Consider the following 20,299-nt stretch of genomic DNA (forward strand, 5'->3'; position numbering starts at 1 on the left):
TAATTTTCATACAGATCCCATGAAAAATATGGCCTTTAGAGAGGTCACAAGGTTTTTCTATTATTTGACCTATTGACCTAGTTTTTGATGGCACGTGACCCACTTTCGAACTTGACCTAGATATCATCAAGATGAACATTCAGACCAATTTTCATACAGATCCCATGAAAAATATGGCCTCTAGAGAGGTCACAAGGTTTTTCTATTATTTGACCTACTGACCTAGTTTTTGATGGCACGTGACCCACTTTCGAACTTGACCTAGATATTATCAAGGTGAACATTCTGAACAATTTTCATGAAGATCTCATGAAATATATGGCCTCTAGAGAGGTCACAAGGTTTTTCTATTTTTAGACCTACTGACCTAGTTTTTGACCGCACATGACCCAGTTTCGAACTTGACCTAGATATCATCAAGATGAATATTCAGACCAACTTTCATACAGATCCCATGAAAAATATGGCTTTTAGAGAGGTCACAAGGTTTTTCTATTATTTGACCTACTGACCTAGTTTTTAAAGGCACATGACCTAGTTTCGAACTTGACCTAGATTTCATCAAGGTGAACATTCTGACCAATTTTCATGAAGATCTTGTGAAATATATGGCCTCTAGAGAGGTCACAAGGTTTTTCTATTTTTAGACCTACTGACCTAGTTTTTGAAGGCACGTGACCCAGTTTTGAACTTGACCTAGATATCATCAAGCTGAACATTCTGACCAATTTTCATGAAGATCTTGTGAAATATATGGCCTCTAGAGAGGTCACAAGGTTTTTCTATTTTTAGACCTACTGACCTAGTTTTTGAAGGCACGTGACCCAGTTTCAAATTTGACCTAGATATCATCAAGATGAACATTCTGACCAACTTTCATAAAGATCCCATGAAAAATGTGACCTCTAGAGTGGTCACAAGCAAAAGTTTACGGACAGACGCACGGACGCACGACGGACACCACGCGATCACAAAAGCTCACCTTGTCACTTTGTGACAGGTGAGCTAAAAACTAATGTTTACAAACTGACAGAATGACCTATGTCAAAGTTGTTTTTTTCCCCAATCATCCATTTAAATGTTAGATATCTAGGAAAATTTTATATCTGACTTTCAAAGCAAACAATGTTATGTTTATAAAATTCAAAATATTCCAACTTTTTACCTAACATATGACATTTGTTACACTACATGTATTAACATACTTAGATCTTGTTATCATTAGCCTTCCAACCTCACATTTCCCAGATGCCTTCTTCCATTTTTCCGACAGATATTTTGGGACCTGAAGAAAACAGACAAGTAATAAATTGTCTTTATTTAAAACAAAGCTTAAAAGAAAAGTACCTGCATTTAGGGTTACCTGACCCCACCCCCCACACATACAAATAGGTTAGCAAGGCTGGTTAGTGGTAGGCAATATTTTCTTTGCAAATATTATTTCTAATTTTTACTTCAAGGAGAAAGTGTCATAAAGTCAGCATTTATATATAATATATACCTGTAAATATAAGTGAAATTTCTGATAAATTAATTCTATCAAAAGTTGCAAAAATATCCCAAATTTCACGTATGACTGCAAAAAATAATTACTTAATGTCTCATAATCATATATCCTGTACTTTACTAGATTTATAGCAATGCTATTCTTTGTTACTGGAATGTCACAATGTCATGGGTGCTGCCATTTTTATCTGAACATCAATTTTCAGCTATTTTTCTGATGCGAGTAATCCAATATCACAAGAGCTGTCTATCGACAGCGAGCTTGACTATTCAAAGAAAATTGATGTAAGTATGGGGTCAAAATATTAAGTAATTTCTATGTCAAAAACGGGCCATAACTGAGCCAAATTCCCTGTCCTAGTTATGTATTCTTGCCCCATATGGAGACTATGATGGTAAACAAGTGGTCAAAGTTTCAAAGCCATATATCACACAGTTTAGACAAAATATGGACTGGTACTAAAAACTTAACTGATTTCCAAGTCTGAATAGGGCCAAAATCCAGCCAAATATTTTTAACATAGTTACATACCCTTGACTACAGATGAGATTTGATGATGAACAAGTGTTCAATGTTTCAAAGACAGATGTCAAATACTTTTGACAAAACATGGACTTGTACGAAAACTGAACCAATTTCCAAGTCCAAAAAGGGCCATAATTCAGTCAAAATACTTGACAGAGTTGTGTACCCTTGCCTACAGATAGAGACTGTTATAATAAACAAGTGATAAAAGTACAGTTTACACAAAATTATACAGTGTTTTCCCTGGACTTTTGAAAATGAGGGTCATTGTGATTCCCAGTTTTTCACATCTGAGGGTCATTTCCAAATTTTGGAGGTCATACAGGTATACTTTAAGTATCTTGAATAAAATTTTTTTACTTAATAGTGATTTCGATCAAAAGTTTTTTCCCGTTTTTGTCATAAATAAAAGAGAGTAAAAACACGATTTTTGACTTTTATTTATAAGTGCTTTAGGTTTTACCAGTGTCTAGTAAAAAAACAAGTTTTCAAATTTCAAATTTAAAACCGCAGACAATCCGGGCACTAGACAACTTTCGGGGGCTTTTCCCAACCCAAAGGGAAGGGGGAAATTTTTTCGTCATTTAAGAAAAAAAGGGAAGTTTTAGCCATAAATGTTACTAACTTTTCACACTTTTTAATACGTTTTCATCATTTTTAAAATGAACTTTTGCGCAGTAACCTTCCATAGAGGCACTAATATAATAAAATTTTGAAAGAGAGTTAAAACTATTTTGTGTAAAAACCTATTATCGGGGGGGATTTTTTTCCTGGAAAAAAAAAAAAAAACATTTTATTTATGAAGGATGGGACCCAATTTTCCCCCAAAAAATCCCCAAACGAGTGCCCTGCAATGGGTGAGTAACTCAAACACTGTAAAAAATTCTATAAGGTTAGATTAGAACAAAAAATGTAGAAAAATTCATTTTTTGCCGGTGGGCCATTGGCTGGTGGCGAACGACAGCATGGGCCCTGCTTTGGTGTTGTTATAAAAATAAAACTTTGATTCACATTTCTAGCAGAAAACAAATTGTTAACAAAAGGTAATAGATCTATGTGGATGATTCTGAAGTACTATTTTTTATGTTATTTGGTTTATTTTGGTCACATGGTCAAGACTGGTACTAGTAGCGAGCAGCTATAACTTATACTGAGTATAACAACTGTTACAAAGCATTATTAGTCAAAGTATCAGACTGGTTATATAAAATTTGTGAAATGTGAATCCACGCAATATTATTAATATACAAAATGGATGAGGCAGTCTACATATAATTATGAAACTGAAAGTATAGTTTCAGAAAATCGCTCTTTTAAACAAAATTGGCCTAGATTTTCAAGAAACTGCGTCCACTGTGAAGCACAGAATTTATTTTTAAAGGTTATTTCTCAGAAAAGTGTGACTATGACGCAGGATTTGTGCATCATGGAAAACACTGAAAATATGAACTGGTACGAAAAAGTTAACCAAGATTTGTAAGTTAAAAGGGGCCATAGTTCAGACATCATTGATGGAGTTATGTGCTCTTGCCTAAAACTGGACACTGTGATGGTATACAAGTTTCAAAGCTATATACCATAAATTCTCGTGCATCAATTTGTTCATGTGCAGTTTTTTGTCTCCCAGGACCACCCCCGAATCTTGGGTGCCTTTTATACAAAGGTATAGACGATTTTCCAGCTTCCAAACAAGTTTGTTTATGATTTTCACCATTCCGGTAAAGGGAAACTACTCTCTGTGCTAACTGTCAACTGAAATTATAACACTGTTATGAGCACTTTTATTACTCAATAATATGCTATTATTTACCTTAACATCTGAAAGTAATTAACATATTTATGAAATTATTATCAATAAAACAGTTTTTTTTATTGAAAATTGCTTTTTAGAGTAATTTTGATGAGAAAACAACAAAAAACACTGTTATATATACTGGCATATAGGACAAAAATATTGGGGGGGTGGGGGGGGGGGGGGGGGGGGGGGGGGGGCAAATGTCTATTTCAAAAATAAGCAATGGGGGGCAAATGTCCTATCTGCCATTTCAACTGAGGGGCAAATGTCCAGCAGTTCATTTTTTCATTGGGGGGCAAATGTCCTGCAACCCTAAAAATCATAATATTATGAATCAGATTGGGAGGGTCCAGAGAAGAGCCGCAAGATTTGTCACCAGCCGTTATCAAAACACTAGCTCGGTCTCAGACATGCTAAATAATTTGAATGGCTAACCTAGAAAATCAGAAGAACAAGAAAGACTCATCATGTTTTATAAAATAGTCCATATATGTAGCTATTTTCCCTGAAAATAATTATTGGTCCTACAAAGGGATATACACAGATTCAGGCACATTGGAAATCAAAACTCCTATAAATTTTCATTCTATCCAAGGATGTTAGCCAGTGGACCATGTTGCCTATTACAGTCATGAAGCAGCCAGTTGACACGTTTAAGAGCATCGTCACTGTGCCTGTTGTTGTCTCAGCCATAGGAATTAAACAGCAATTATTCATTCTACTGTACAAATTTCTAAAAGAAAAAAAAAAAAAAAAAACTTTTAGCTCTTGTACTATAATTTCCGTATGTATAAACACTATATTTTAAGTTATTTTAAATTCACCAGCGCCTACACATAATCTTCATTATTATGAGGGAGTGTAGTATTTAGAAGAAGAAGAAGACAGTTTAAATAAAATATTAACCTGTACAAAAAAGTTTAACTAAGATTTATCAACGATTGGTAGGGTCCCGGGGATTTTACGGGCCCATTTTGGGTGTTTTTGGGGCGAATATGGGGGGGTCCCCCCCCTCCCCTCATAAAAAAAATATGTTTTTTTCCCCTTTCCAGAAAAAAATTCCCCAGATAACAGGGTTTTTTGACACAATAGATTAAAACCCTCTTTTTAAAATTATATTTTTGTGCCTCTAAGGAAAAGAAATTTTTTATTATTAAAAATGATTGAAAACAGCCCAATAGGTGAAAAAAAGTAAACATATAATTTGGCCTAAAAACTTCACCATTTTGTTAAAACGACAAAAAACCCCTTTCAAAGTATGGGTACCTGTCCCCCAAAATTCCTAGGGGCCCGTTTTAACAAATTGTTTTATAGGCGATCACTACCAAAAGAATGTAAGCCTCCCCAGCTATCACAAGTAGTCCCAAAAAAAATAGTACAATCTTTTTCCTTTTCCCAGTGCATTTTTTCGGGGGAACGTGTTATTTTTACCCTCCGCGTTTCAGTAGTATCACTTGCATTCAGAAAAGGATGTTTTCCCATCGCATGCAGATAAAAATGGCGGGGTAAAAATTTAAAGTCACGAAAAGAGAAATTGAAAGAAGCGAAAAGTAGTAATTTCAGCGGGTTGTATTTAACGAACTGTAGTTTTCTTATATAAAAGTTAACACCCCCTTTTCTTTTTGTTTTCTAAAGTAGCGATCTAGTTCTTTATGGGAATATAAGTCTCTGAAAATCTGATATGCTAGAAATGTCGACAACAACCGTTATGAAGTGAGTGGATTTTATATGAAATAAAGAACAGCTGGATTTACGGTGTTCAGCCTATAAGGGCAATACATGTTATTTTCTGAAACCCTCGAAAATGAATGGAAATGCCATTAATCTATTCTTTATGATGTAAAACGGTAACAAATGGCTGAAAACGCTTCAATTTCTTGTGTTTTTGGAATTTAGATCGAATTTTCGACCAGGTGGCACTATTTGGTTCGTTTTAGGACCTAGTAAATGTCTTCTCTCGCATTTTAGCACTTCAGTTGTCTAAATAATATTGAAATTAGCATGTTTCTGAATGAAAATGACAAACATCGTAACGATTAAATGGATGTTAAATGTAAATTCCACGAATAAGGTAAAATTAATTGAAATATTGCTTGCACAGGGCTAAATTTTGCATATTTTTGGGGATGGGGGTGACCTGTAATGAATTGTCATTTCTCTATATTTTCTCAATATTTTGCACCAAAACAAAGCAGAATCATTGTGAAATAGGCGTACCTTGAGAATGAATGCAAATTCATGGAAAAATCAAACAAAATATTTCTCTTATAGGCTGATCACTACCAAATAGAATGTAAGCCTCCGCAGGTCTAGTCACAAGTAGTCCAAATATAAATAGTACTAATCTTTTTTCCTTTCCTAGTGCATTTTCTCGGCAGCAACGTGCTTACTTTTACCCTACCGCGTTTCAGTATGTATCACTTTGCATTCTAATGAAATCGGCATGTTCCTATCGCATGCTAGATAAAAATGGCGGCGTAAGAAATTTAATGTCACGAAAAGAGAAATTGAAAGAAGCGAAAAGTAGTAATTTCAGCGGGTTGTATTTAACGAACTGTAGTTTTCTTATATAAAAGTTAACACCCCCTTTTCTTTTTGTTTTTCTAAAGTAGCGATCTAGTTCTTTATGGGAATATAAGTCTCTGAAAATCTGATATGCTAGAAAATGTCGAAACACCGTTATGAAGTGAGTGGATTTTATATGAAATAAAGAACAGCTGGATTTAGTGGTGTTCAGCCTAAAGACGGGTGTTTTGACTAACAGGAGCTGTCGGAGGACAGCAACGCTTGACTATTCAACAGCCTTGTCAATTGAATGAATACAAAGGCAGGGCCTCCGCTGCCGATCGCCAATGTCGCCATTTGCGATAATTTTAAGAATTTGGCGCTAAATTTTGCGAACTGGCGAAAATAAGTGGCGCATAGTTTCTTTCCTCGGCATTTGTTTTTTCCGTAGTGATATAAGCGGCCCAAGAATTGGTTCCCGATACACGTGTTTACCTAGACGCTGGTAGTGAATAAAATCAATAACCAGTCTAGGCGGTGTATTTGACAATTCGACTACACGCCATGTACCCGGATAATCTTAACTCTGTTCAGCGACCCTAACTCAGTGCCAACATGGCGGATGTAAAGCCGATACAACTTTGTTTTCTGTGTAATTACGATGTATAAAGGAATGTTTTGTTGTTATATCTATCTCCATTGATCAAGTGTTATTTATTTCAAAATGTATCATGTTAATATATCAGCCTTTTGTGTATTCAGGTGGAAACACGACGAACAAGGCAACTTTTTCAATGAAAACTTTTACAAAAAATCTTTAAAAATACTTCTATGCTTTTGATGCCTCGAATATTTTGTTGTCAAAAGCAAAGATATACTGCTTTATAGGCCCCTTTACACTATGTTGTTAACCCTCTACATGTTGACAAAAATACATGTTCAAATGTACTGACAGCGAGAAAAGGGATAAAAACCTAACTTTGATTTGATAAAAAACCGAACTCAGTTTACTAAGGAATGGATGAAAACCTAACTTACATGAAATTGTGTGACGGATAAACACCTAACTGACTAGTATTCTATAGAAATGAATGAGTTGACATTTTACATGGTCTGATTATTGTAAACGTTACTTTATAAGCGGTATTGTCTTCAAACTTTGTCATTAATTTTAAGATGTTATATGTATGCCCACTACAGTCAAATATTTTTTCATAATTTTAATATTATGCAAATAGAAATGTTTGGAATAAACCCTAAAAATAACTCAGAAATAAAGGTCAAATTATTATATTTACATAAGAAATATTTTAATACCACCGATGTTCGAAGTTCTGTAGCCCCCAACCCTCTCTCCCCCCCCCCCCCCCCCCCTCCCTCTCTCTCTCTCTCTCTCTCTCACACACACACACACACACACACACACACACAGTTTCGGAAGAATTGTGTTTGTTTCAAATCTTGTATATCGTATAGTGTAAGAGATTTTTATAGAGGTGCTAATGGAATATTTTTGATATTGTTTAAATAGGGTTAGATTTATGATTAATTATTAAATATGATATTTTTCAGACGGTAAATAGGGAAGAAAAGTGTGTGTGTGTGTGTGTGTGTGTGTGTGTGTGTGTGTGTGGTGGGGTGGGGTGGGGGAGTGATGCATGGACTGACGGGACAGGGGTGTGGGTATCCTTACATTTTTCACTTGTCCACGGACACTTAAAATCCACTTGTCCATAGTCAAATTTCACTTGCTCTGATTTGTAATATTAAACCTTCATGAAAGCGCAAATAGACTGGAGATCGAGTTCCTTTTTTAGGACAATGAAAAGAAAAGCATATCACAGTAACTGTGGTAAAATATAAGCTGTTGAAATATTTGTCTTTTAACGTTTATAAAAGTCTGAAATCGCGTAAGCAGTGTTCGGGATCTTTTGAGGTCATGCCCGAAACACTGCCCACGCAATGGTGCAAAGCCAGATGAATTCAGAGAAAGACTCTTAAAACGTTCCGACTTGTTTTAGTCATACTTGCGATCTCTGTGTGCTTTTGATATTAATTTGACTGACTACTGGGTCAAATTATGTTTACGTTTCTGATGTCTTTAAATGTCCTTTTAGTTCTCTGTGTGTAACCCTTGTTTTCCTTTTTATAGTTTTAGTTACAGAATGCTATATGCTGATGATGCAAAAAATTTTCTTCAGCTACTTTAAGTAGTTCTTATGTTCCCTTTAGCATGTATATGGTTTCTTCTTTTATGTTTTTTTTTTTAAATGCATGTTGTAAAATGTGACTCTTCTTACTCTTCTTATTCTTGTGTAGTGTCAGCTAATTTTTTTATGTTGCTTTAAATGTGCTAAATCTGTATGTGGTAAATTACTTTTTCGTTTTATTTGCTAGTACATAAGAAGAAGAAGAATAATCTTTATCATGCAATAAATCAAACAAGATCCATCAGCATATCTTCAATATACAAACAAAGTAATAAATATAACATGTATGGCAAGATAGCAGATATGTAAATACAAGTTTAACAATTGTATCAGTAATTCATAGGCATCAGTAATAACACAGCTTTGGGAGAGACAATTTTGATAACCCCAGCATGTGTATTAGCTACTTAAACATTAGAATTTATCTATTTAGATACCTCCTTTTTTCAAAAGCTTTAAAGATATACGTTGCGAGATTACGAGTATCTTTACTATTTTCATTATTAAATAATTGCAAAATTTTTAAGATAACTTGGATGATGCCAGAAATACTTCCTGATATACTGTTTTCTTAAATCTACAAACTCCTGACATTCAATGACAAAATGATACTCGTCTTCTAATATGTGACAGTTAGTACAAATTCTATTTTCATAAGGTATATTATTTGGACGGCTCCATCTACCAGTCTCAACAGCCAATCTATGCGATGACAACCTCAGTCTTGTTAATGCTATTCGGAACTTCCTTATATTTATTACTGTTAAGTAATTACTGAAACTGAAATTAAATATATTCTTGTAAAATAGTGCTCGGCTGGACTCATTTATAGATGTGTTCAAATCTGTATGTAAATATCCCTTAGACGTTGTTTTAAAATATTAAGAAAAACCTTTGTGTCTCCTACACTCTGAGCAAGCCAAACATGATAGAATCCTATTTGATAACAAAAATTTCACCTTGGAGACCCAGTTTATTTGCGAGGATTTAGATCTATACAATTTTCAAAGAAATATATACTTGTTTAGTATATTTTAACCTGGTCACAATTGCTAATTTTCAACCAATACTTCATAATATTATAATGTCTGTCTGTTTCTAAGTTGTATCTACCTGTTTCCGCATAAATAAAACTGTTCTGTGTGGTAATTTTCACCCCGAGTAACCTTTTACAGAAGCTTAGATGTGTTCGTTCTACTTGTAAACCTTTATTAAAACCCCAAACTTCACTTGAATAATTCAAAATTGGAATGATGATTTATCAAAAGATCTAATGTATGTTTGGCCCCATATCTGTAAAAATTGTAAAGATATTTATTCATTTTTAAAAAATTTCCTTAAGTGCCTGTCCTGAAAGCATTTTGTCAGTCTCATTAAAAAAGCCACCTGAGGTAAATAAGATACCAAGATATTTAAATTTACTCACTATTTCTAACTGAATATTCTTATATCTGAAATTGATATTTTGGCTTAGCCTTCCCCCTTTTCTAAAATCATAACTTTTGTCTTTTCTGTATTAACAGTTAGTTTCCATCTATCACAATATTCGGCTAAAACGTTTAAAGATTCTTGCAGGTCATGTGCTGTTTTCGCTATTTTGTTTTAATGCGCTGTAACATGTATGTGATAATTTGTGATTGGTTTCTTATCTACTTAGAGCCAGATGCTTTATTTGCTTTAATATGCTTTAACATATTTGCATTTTATTACAGCTGTTTTACTTATGTTGAGCTTATTTACATGTGTTTGTCGGAAAAAAGCTTTAAGCTAGTGTTATATGTTTATACTTTTCCGACGTTAAATAAATCTTCTTGTATCTAAATCTTCTCTGATATTTTATCATAGTCACCGAGTTACAGTGTGCGCGAGACCTAGTCAAAGAACCCATTATCTTTATCACCTCCATACCCCTGAAGCAACACACAATCTAAATTATATTTTATGTTTTCTCATTTTATACCTGAAAAAGTATGCTTGTCCGCGGACACACAGAATGAAAAATGCACTTGTCCGCCGGCAAAAAATCACGAGTCGGATAAGTTGGACATAGGAATCCCACATCAAAGAACTTCGAGCATCAGCAGTCCATAAAAAAGCACAGACGAACAGCATTTTCTTTTGGTTAGGTGTTTATCCATTCTAAGTTCGTATTTATCCAGCACTGTTTCCTATACCAGTTAGGAATTATCCGCAAATTTAAACCCACCTCATAATCAATACAATTTTTAAGCTATAAAAATCGATTTCAAACTCTGATACTGTTAAACATTGTCAAAGAGATATTTACGGAACTAATACATTTAATAAGTAAGGTCTTGCTGCAATTTCTGGTACTTTAAAACAGTTAGAAACATAAAACATGTTCATTTTGAAGACTTTTTTGAGTACATTTTAATGATTTCCAGCCACATAATGTGACATTTCGATTGAAATATTTAGTACACAAAACATGTTATCAATACAGGATATCATGACTATCAAAAGGTTTACGCTAACATTGCATACTCACACAAAAACACGAAAAAAGACAAGGAAATTAACTACATACATCGTCTTTCTGTCAGCCATGTTGGCACTGAGTTAGGGTCGCTGAACAGAGTTAGGATTATCCGGGTACATGGCGTGGACTATTGAAGCTGGTTGACACTTTGAGAAGATAATTGCGTAATAATGTGTGAATTGAAGATTAATCAGTAATCAAAACATCTGCCAGCTTGTATGTTTGACCTCTGCCGAGAATTCACCAAAATTAACGCCGATTACGGTGTACTTTATGTGTTGCGATTTTTTACAAAAAAAAGATTGTCATGTTTGTGGCATGCAGTTGTATGACTGACGAATTTTAAATAAGTACGAAAGATACATTTAATTTGTTACTCTTTAGCAAGATAATTTTTGATTCCTCAGTTTTCATAAAAGATTTTAACGATGGATCCGAAAATTAAAACACATCGGCCTCAATTTGCATCCTGGACCTGGTTAATTTCTTTGAAATTGAAATGTTCAGAAACTGGAAGATATCACTTGCTACCGTGGCTTCTTAAAAATCATTAGAAGAGTGTTCAACTCGACCTTTTAGAATAGAAAAAAATCCGAATTTTCTTTTCCGAAAATAAATGAGTCCTGAAATATTGGTAATTCTGACATGGATAAATATGATTCTTAAATTAGAGAATGATTTGTGTCATTTTTTATCCAACTACAAATTGAATTTACTTCTAATATAATAAACTAATACACCTTCAAAAGTTGTTATTATTCCTAATGAAATTATTTACAATATTTTATTTCTCTATGCACACTATGACAGCCAACTAAAAGAAATAAAAGTGGCTCAGAACTTTGGCTCAAAAATGGCTCTAAAGTGGCTCCAACTTTTTCAAATTGGCGAAAAGGTTGGCGACAAGTATGAAAAACCCAGAGGAGGCCCTGCAAAGGTCACAAAAGGGGCAAAATTTTGAAAAAATGCAAAGTAGAGTTATGGGTCCTATACAGTGCATGTCAGATCATGACAGTGAACAAGTGTGTAAAGTTTCAATCCATTCCCATTAGTGGATACTGAGATACCAGCTTACATACAAAAACTTAACCAAAAACTGCTTAGTCAGAAAAAGGTGCATAATTTTGAAAAAATGCAAAGTAGAATTATGGGGCCTGCACAGTGCATGTCAAATCATGACAGTGAATAAGTGTGTGAAGTTTCAATCCATTCCCATTAGTGGGTACTGAGATACCAACTTACATACAAAACCTTAACCAAGAATTTCTAAGTCGAAAAAGGGGCATAATTTTGTAAAAAAGCAAAACAGAGTTATGGAACCTGTGCAATATAGGTCAATTTATCACAGTGAATAAGTGTGTGAAGTTTCAATCCATTCCCACAAGTGATTACTGAGATACCAGCTTACATACAAAACCTTAACCAAGAATTTCTAAGTCGAACAAGAGCTCATCGAACACGAAATGCCCCCATGATGCATTCAGTCATTGCACAAGGAACAGAAATTATTTGCTCACTGTAAACAAAAATTCTACTGTTCTGGTTCAATGTGACATTGACCTTTGACCTATTGACCTCAAATTCAACAGGGGTCATCTGCTAGTCATGATCAACCTCCCTATTAAGTTTAGTGATCCTAGGCCCAAGCGTTCTCAAGGTATTGTCCAGAAAGGGTTTAACTGTTCCGGGTCAATGTGACCTTAGCTTACAGATCTCAAAATCTATAGGGGCCATCTACAGGTCATGACCAACCTCCCTATCAAGTTTCATGATCCTAGGCCCAAGCGTTTTCAGTTATTGTCTGGAAACGGTTTAAATATTCCGGGTCACTGTAACCTTGACCTTTGACCTACTGACCTTAAAATTAATAGGGGTCATCTGCTGGTCATGATGAACCTCTCTATCATCTTTCATGACCCTTGGCCCAAGCGTTCTCAAATTATCATCCAGAAACCGTTTAACTGTTCCCAGCCAATCAGACCTTGAACTTTGACCAAATGACCTCAAAATCAATAGGGGTCATCTGCTGGTCATGACCAACCTCCCTATCACCTTTCAAGATCCTAGGCCCAAGCAATCTTGAGTTATCTTCCGGAAACCATTTAACTGTTCCGGGTCACTGTGACCTTGAACTTTGACATACTGATCTTAAAATCAATAGGGGTCATCTGCTGGTCATGTCCAACCTCCCTATCAACTTTTATGATCCTAGGCCCAAGCGTTCTTGAGTTATTTTCCCAAAACCTTTTAACTGTTCATGGTCACTGTGACCTTGACCTTTGACATACAGATCTCAAAATCAATAGGGGTAATCTGCAGGTGATGACCAACCTTCCTATCAACTTTCATGATCCTAGGCCCAAGCATTCTTGAGTTATCATCCGGAAACGGATTGGTCTACATACAGACCGACCGACCAACAGAGACCGACCGACATCTGCAAAACAATATACCCCTTCTTCTTTGAAGGGGGGCATAAAAAGAGGCATAATTTTGTAAAAAAGCAAAACAGAGTTATGGAACCTGTGCAATGTAAGTCAGTTTATCACATTGAATAAGTGTGTGAAGTTTCAATCCATTCACACAAGTGGTTACTGAGATACCAGCTTACATACAAAACCTTAACCAAATTGGGACGCGGACGCTGGCGTATGGGTGAGTCCAATAGCTCTACTATTCTTTGAATAGTCAAGCTAACAAGAGGGCCAAGATGGCCCTAGGTCGCTCACCTGAGAAACACACCATAACAGTGTAAACATGTTTGACCTAATGATTTCATGGAAAAAAATATTCTGACCAATTATCATGAAAATTGGAGCAAAAAATCTTGAGTATAAATAAGTATTTTCTTTGATTTGACCTAGTGACCTAGTTTTTGACCCCAGACTACCAATATTCGAACTTGACCTAGATTTCATCAAGCCAGCCATTCTGACCAAATTTCATGAAATCCAGTGTAAAATGCAGTCCCTATTACATACACAAGGTTTTTCATTGATTTGACTTAGTGACCTAGTTTTTAAACCCAGATGACCCATATTCGAACTTGACCTAGATTTCCTCAAGGCTATCATTCTGACAAAATTTCATGAAGATCAGTTGAAAAATACAGCCTCTATCGCATACACAGGGTTTTTCTTTGATTTACAATGTAACCTAGTGACCTACTTTTTGACTCAGATGACCCATAATAACTTGACCTAGATTACATCAAGGCAATCATTCTGACCAATATTCATGAAGATCAATTGAAAATTACAGCCTCTATCGCATACACAAAGTTTTTCTTTGATTTGACCTAGTGACCTAGTTTTTGACCCAAGATGACCCATTTTCGAACTCAGCCTAGATTTCATCAAGGTTATCATTCTGACTAATATTCATGAAGATCAATTGAAAAATACAGCCTCTATCGCATACACAAGGTTTTTCTTTGATTTGACCTAGTGTCCTAGTTTTTGACCCGAGATGACCCATTTTCGCACTCGTCCTAGATTTCATCAAGGTAATCATTCTGACCAAATTTCATGAAGATCAGTTGAAAAATACAGCCTCTATCGCATACAAAAGCTAAATGTTGACAGACAGACAGACGCCGGACATCTAGCGATCAGAAAAACTCACCTGAGCATTGCTCAGGTGAGCTAAAAAGGGGGATGTTTTGACTAAAGGGGGTTGACATTTTGACTAGTCTAACAAATTTGACGCGATCCTAGGAAATATTGAGATATTTTTTTTCATATGGGCAATATTCCCACTCGCGTCAAAGGCTCGAGAGACCAAAATAGTTGAATCAACTTCCGATGAAATTTTCATCGCTGCCGACGCTTTACATGCTATAGGTTTAAATGCCAATTATTTCACGAATTGGCCATAAATTAATATAAATCTTATATGTATCGAAAGGGGAATCAATTCCTCATTAATCTATGTAAAAATTATATATAATATCCAAAATTATGAATTTTCTGGCGATTTAAACCTTTGTATGTTCTGTACATGATCAACGTTTACCTTGTGTTTACACACCATATATAACCAATAACTTTAAATGAGTGTGTCCTGTGATTTAACTTCCATTATTTTGGTCCTTCAAAGTTTTGACGTTAGACTGCCCATCACAAATATAAAACAATCTGAACATCGGATTATTTTGACTAACGTTTTGACTAACATCCTTTTGAAAAATACTTTCAGTTTTAATCTCCATTTTGACTCAAAGAAAGTTGCATGATATTTCCGTGTTGTTTTTAAACAAAACGCGCACACTTGACCCGGATGTGATGTATTTCAAGAGAATAACTAAAACGTTAAGGACGGATTACACCAAACCGGAAGTGACTACTCAGTGTTACATGTAAAGTAGTCCAAAATGTAGTTCCATGCTATGGATGAAATCTGGTATAATGAGTGACATGAGGACGTGACAGTTAAATTTTTGGAAGTGGCTATTCTTACGGCCCCGTAGGAATAGCCTCACAGGCTATTCTTACGGCTCTCCCGTAAGAATAGTGAAAAGCCCGCCTGTGGCTATTCCTAGGGCTCTTTGTAATTTTTCATTAGTGTAAAATACATATTTAAGTGAAATTTGAAAGAAAAAGATCGTTGGTTGTACAGATGTAGATGTAAATACACATGTTATTAATACTGAAACTCTAAAAATATTTACCAAGTGTTTTCAACTAAACCAGTTAGAGAATTATTGATCTACTGCAGTATGTTTCGTTTATATGCATGCAAATTTTTCAACAGTATGAACCTCTCACCTGACTCTAAACATGTTAACTGACCTTTAATTTATGTTTATACTTAGTTTAAACATATTTTATTTCAGTAATACATGAAACATTTACTGAACATTAGTTAGGAATTGGACGTTTGTCACACATCAGCTTGACATTTGACATTTGCAGCAAGTCAGACCTGACAAATTATTTGTAACAAATGACAAAGTGTGTTTACACATCATTTCTGAAATTGGTCGAAAATATATCAGTTGAATGACTTCAGTACTATGTATTGTAATAAAAAAACTGCCTTAGGAATAACAACCTGCAAGCTTTTCACTATTCTTACGCGAGAGCCGTAAGAATAGCCTGCGAGGCTATTCCTACGGGACCGTAAGAATAGCCACTTCCTAAATTTTTGGCTTATGTTTATTGCTTATAGTACTGAGAATAGATCTAGACCATTTTCATTGTAAATTTCTTGGAATAAGTTTTATTCTTTGCGAAAAATGTCTACCTACGCGTAACTGCTAAACGGCTGTTTTCATGGGGCATTTTTAGAGGGTTATGTTTCTCAGAACAGATTACAGTGAACTTGCCTATTCCGAACCAGTCTGTAATTTGACTCATTTCCAAGTTTTTAAGCAGCCGTCGCTCATACGTCAAGAAAAACTGTAAGCTATGTTTTGGTTTTATATCTAATACATTAAAGTAATAATTAATTGCTGGTAAATGTTCAAGTTATTCTTACATAATACATATATTTGCAACATTGTCCAAATGCTATATTTTTTCTTATGTGGATATTTGACGAATGTAAACAAAAATGTCAGATTCAAAGAGCACTTGCGTTCTAGTTTTTTAATCATAATGAAATGAAACGGAAGGGAGAATAAAAAGAAGGAAATTTTATGCTCTTTCCAGTCATATATCCCACATTAAAAACAATTTGACCATTGAGATGCCTAAAGAGGAAATATAGATGGCATACATTGTGCCTATTCCGAACCACACATTTTCAGTTCTGTTCTGCTGCACGTTGTTTAAAGATTGCAGAAAAAATACCGATTCAATGTGTCCAAAATATTAATATATGTTATTGTTTTTACCCATGGCCAGATGTTAAAGAAAAAGGTGGAGGTATTATTATACAATGTAACTATTTAATTCACATAAAGGACAAGACCGCCTACATGACTGTTTTACAACAGAATGTTTCAATAATGCCAAAGAAGGATGTCATGCCTTTTCATTTTAGTCATTTAATTGGCCTTAAATGCGATTATTTCTATTCCTGACATAAAATAATTTCAGTTTTCGATTCAAGATGGTAGTTTTATGTTGTTGTGGATAGTAGTAAGAAAATCATTTCAGGTCATTTGTGGTGATTCGGAATAGGCGAGTATGACCAGGATTACGCACAGTACCAGTCTGATCAATTACAGAAATCTGTTACAAACAATGTTTTGTTTTGAATTTCTTTTCACTTTTTTAAATCGTGACATATTGGTCCAGCTTTTTAAAAAAAAAATTTAAATTTTTAAAAATATAAACTGACAAGTAAAAACGAAAAAAAATTAAAAACTGGTTGGGGAAGGGAAAGTTCGCTGTATTTTTTTATATTCCCAAAAACATGAAAATATTTTTTTTTTGTAAAAGAATGTTATACAAAATGCCCCTAATATGGTTTTCATATCATTGAATGCTTAAAGTGTGAAAAGGGGTTGAATGTTTTGTTATTAATAGGGAAAAACCCGAAGGTTTTTCCGTCTAAAGTAATGTGTAGGTATAATTAAAAGTAACCTTTCCCTTTAAACTTGGGGAATATGTTCTATACCTTCACCGGTTTTGTGTTGTTGTTCCCCCATATTCACCGGACCTGCTCCGGGTGCTTCGCAATAAATAATTTCAGGACAAACATTTGAAAAAATAAAATTCTTAGAACGATGGGGCGCCCCATTATTAAAAAAATTTTCTATCCATTGAAATCCGCGTTCAATAAAAAAGGGTGTTATTGGGGTTTTTTCTAAACGATTTTTTGGGAGATTCAAAGGGGCCCCCTTTTTTTGTTTCCCAAAATGAATTTGAGTAGCTACATTAGCACTGTTTGAATAACAAAACCTTGTTTATTTTTTTCTTTGAATGTGAAAAGCCAATAATTTAAAAAATGTCAAGTAAACGAATTAGACCCTGCCTACAAAATTTATTTTATAATAATTTTATCCCCCAAATTTATGTCACAAGTCATTTGGGGTCCAGTGGTTAGCATATATTTTTTCCCATGGCAGGCCCGAGTTAAATTCGAAAGGGGTTGATTTTTTTTTTTAAGTGGCCCCAAATTTAATTTTTTTTCTTTTATTTATCACATTTTTTTCAATTACGGAACCAATCAATAAAAAGTATATTTAAACCCCTTTTCTGTCTGAAAATTTTTGAACAAAATTTTAAAGGGCAGGGAAAAAAGCATAATCGATATTGCTTACCCCCCCCTTCCCAATTTTCACATACATTGCAAAATACTTTCTAAAAGTCAAATTTATTGACTAAGTTTTTTGAAAAAAACACTTGGAAAAAAAAGTTGGCTATAAAATTGAGAGGGGTCACTACGATCACTATCAAGCTAAGAATTAAACCTTAATATATAAAAAAAAAAAGGTCCCCGGGGTGTTAGCGTTAGGTAAATTAAAATTGAATTTCGACCAAAACTGTTTGTTTTTATATAAAATCTGGTCAAGAATTTTTACAATGAATTTTAAATAAAATTTCCCAAATAAAGGTTTTTGTCATTTCAAACACGAGTTTTACCCTAGCGTTTTAGTGCAACAAATTTGGCTAAAAAAAATGTCTTCAATAATAATGGCATTTAAAAAAAAATTAAAGTTTGCATTTTCGCAACACGAGTTTTACCATAGCTGTATTGTGAAAACAATTTTGCAGAAGAGTGTCATTTGATAAAAATGGCATTTAAAAAAATTAAAATATCGTGTTTTGGATAGCAGGATTTTGTAAGTTCCGGTATCATATACAAAAAAAATATCGAACAAGTGAAAAGAAAGTGTTTACGCAGGTATAATGTGTAAATTTTTGTGTTTTTTTTTTGGATTGTTTTGTGTTTTAGAAAATATTTGTTTGTAACAAATGAACTGAAAAAAAAGTGCATTTCCCCGGGTTAGAAAATTTGAAATTGAGAACAAATTAAAAGCAAAGGATGATCTTGAAACAGAAACAAAATTTGGGAAAATTATGTATAAAGAAATGACTTGCATTTATCTGTATTTAAAAAAAATATTTATCCAAAAACATGAGGAAAAGTGTGTTTTAGCATGCTCATGACAACACATAAAAACCCGATATTTGGGGCATTTTGAATGATGTTGCACCATTATAATATATAGGGAAAAAAAATTTTAAAGACAAAATGTTCGAATTTATCAATGTTGTACACCCCCATTTTACATACCCCCTTTCCCGGCGCCCCCTTGTGTGAGTTAAAATTTTTCTTCTAATTAAATTTGAATTTGTAAAGTTTTTGCAAAAGCATTATTTTGTTAATAAATGATAACAATTTTCAAAAAAAAAAATGCAGGTCAAAAAAACCCCCTTATCTGTGGGTTTTATGCAACAGTTTTTTTTTTTTTGTGTGTTTAGCGCATGGAAGTTTCCACTTTTTCCTATTTTACATCAGTACATAAAGGTGCATTTTGGGACTGATTTTGCATCCCCAAAAATCACTATTATCTTTAACATGAACAATTTTTCCTTGTCTGCTATCTTGATACATTTTAAAAAATGATTGATCTATTGTTCATTTTAAACAAAATTTTAAACATTTCCCTCTTTTTTTTATAACAATAGCAAAACCATCAGGCTTACTGTCAAAACTGAAAAGCAAACAGAAAATATCAGAAAGAACAATTTAATGCAGAAAAAAAGAAAAAATCCGTATCACTATCACTAGGTTTTCCCGTCAGATAGGCAGCGCCTAATTTCATATTATGAAATAAATAAGGAATTGAATTGGTAGAATGTAACCTATAACTCGGGATATGTTCTATCCGAAGTCTATGCTTCTGATGGAACGACTTTCAATTAGAATTTTATTCATTAAATACCTTAACGAGCCACACCCCACGACCGGCAGCAGTGAGATCTACATCGCGAACCTGTTTACTGGTAGGTTCCTCTTTCACAGACGTCATTTTTGAGGTTTTGCTCTGATGTATCCTTTTTCGAACCGGTTCCGGAAGTCAATGTCAATTGGCGCTTGAATTGAGGGTTGTCTAAAGACCAAATACCGTTATCCAACTACAAACTCCAAAATGCCCACGTGGGCCTAGTTCTTGAATAAAATCTGAACACAGTGTTACTTCCCCTTATCGGTACAGTAGATTGTTTGACAATATTCCTGTGCGGAGGTTGATCCAACCATTGACTCTCCAGTCCCCACCCACGCCCCCTCTACCACAGTCTCTTCCTAACCCTAATTCCCCACCGGGCGTACCATTGTGTAATAAATGACAAAGTTACAAA

General features: G+C 34.4%; 1 protein-coding gene across 1 annotated transcript in view; it reads right to left on the reverse strand.

The window, feature by feature from the left end:
• The window catches only part of LOC123554188 (general transcription factor IIF subunit 2-like), a 217,438-nt gene extending 197,398 nt beyond the window's left edge, over positions 1 to 20,040 (reverse strand). Inside the window, exons 1-2 of the mRNA XM_045344156.2 lie at positions 19,882 to 20,040; positions 1,206 to 1,285 (exon numbers count right to left, since the gene is read on the reverse strand). Coding sequence (XP_045200091.2) covers positions 1,206 to 1,285; positions 19,882 to 19,968 — 167 coding nt within the window. The 5' untranslated portion in view covers positions 19,969 to 20,040. The remainder of the gene's footprint in view (positions 1 to 1,205; positions 1,286 to 19,881) is intronic.
• Positions 20,041 to 20,299: the final 259 nt, after the last annotated feature.

The sequence above is a fragment of the Mercenaria mercenaria genome, chromosome 7, assembly GCF_021730395.1.
Source record: "Mercenaria mercenaria strain notata chromosome 7, MADL_Memer_1, whole genome shotgun sequence".
NCBI classification, from domain to species: Eukaryota; Metazoa; Mollusca; class Bivalvia; order Venerida; family Veneridae; genus Mercenaria; species Mercenaria mercenaria.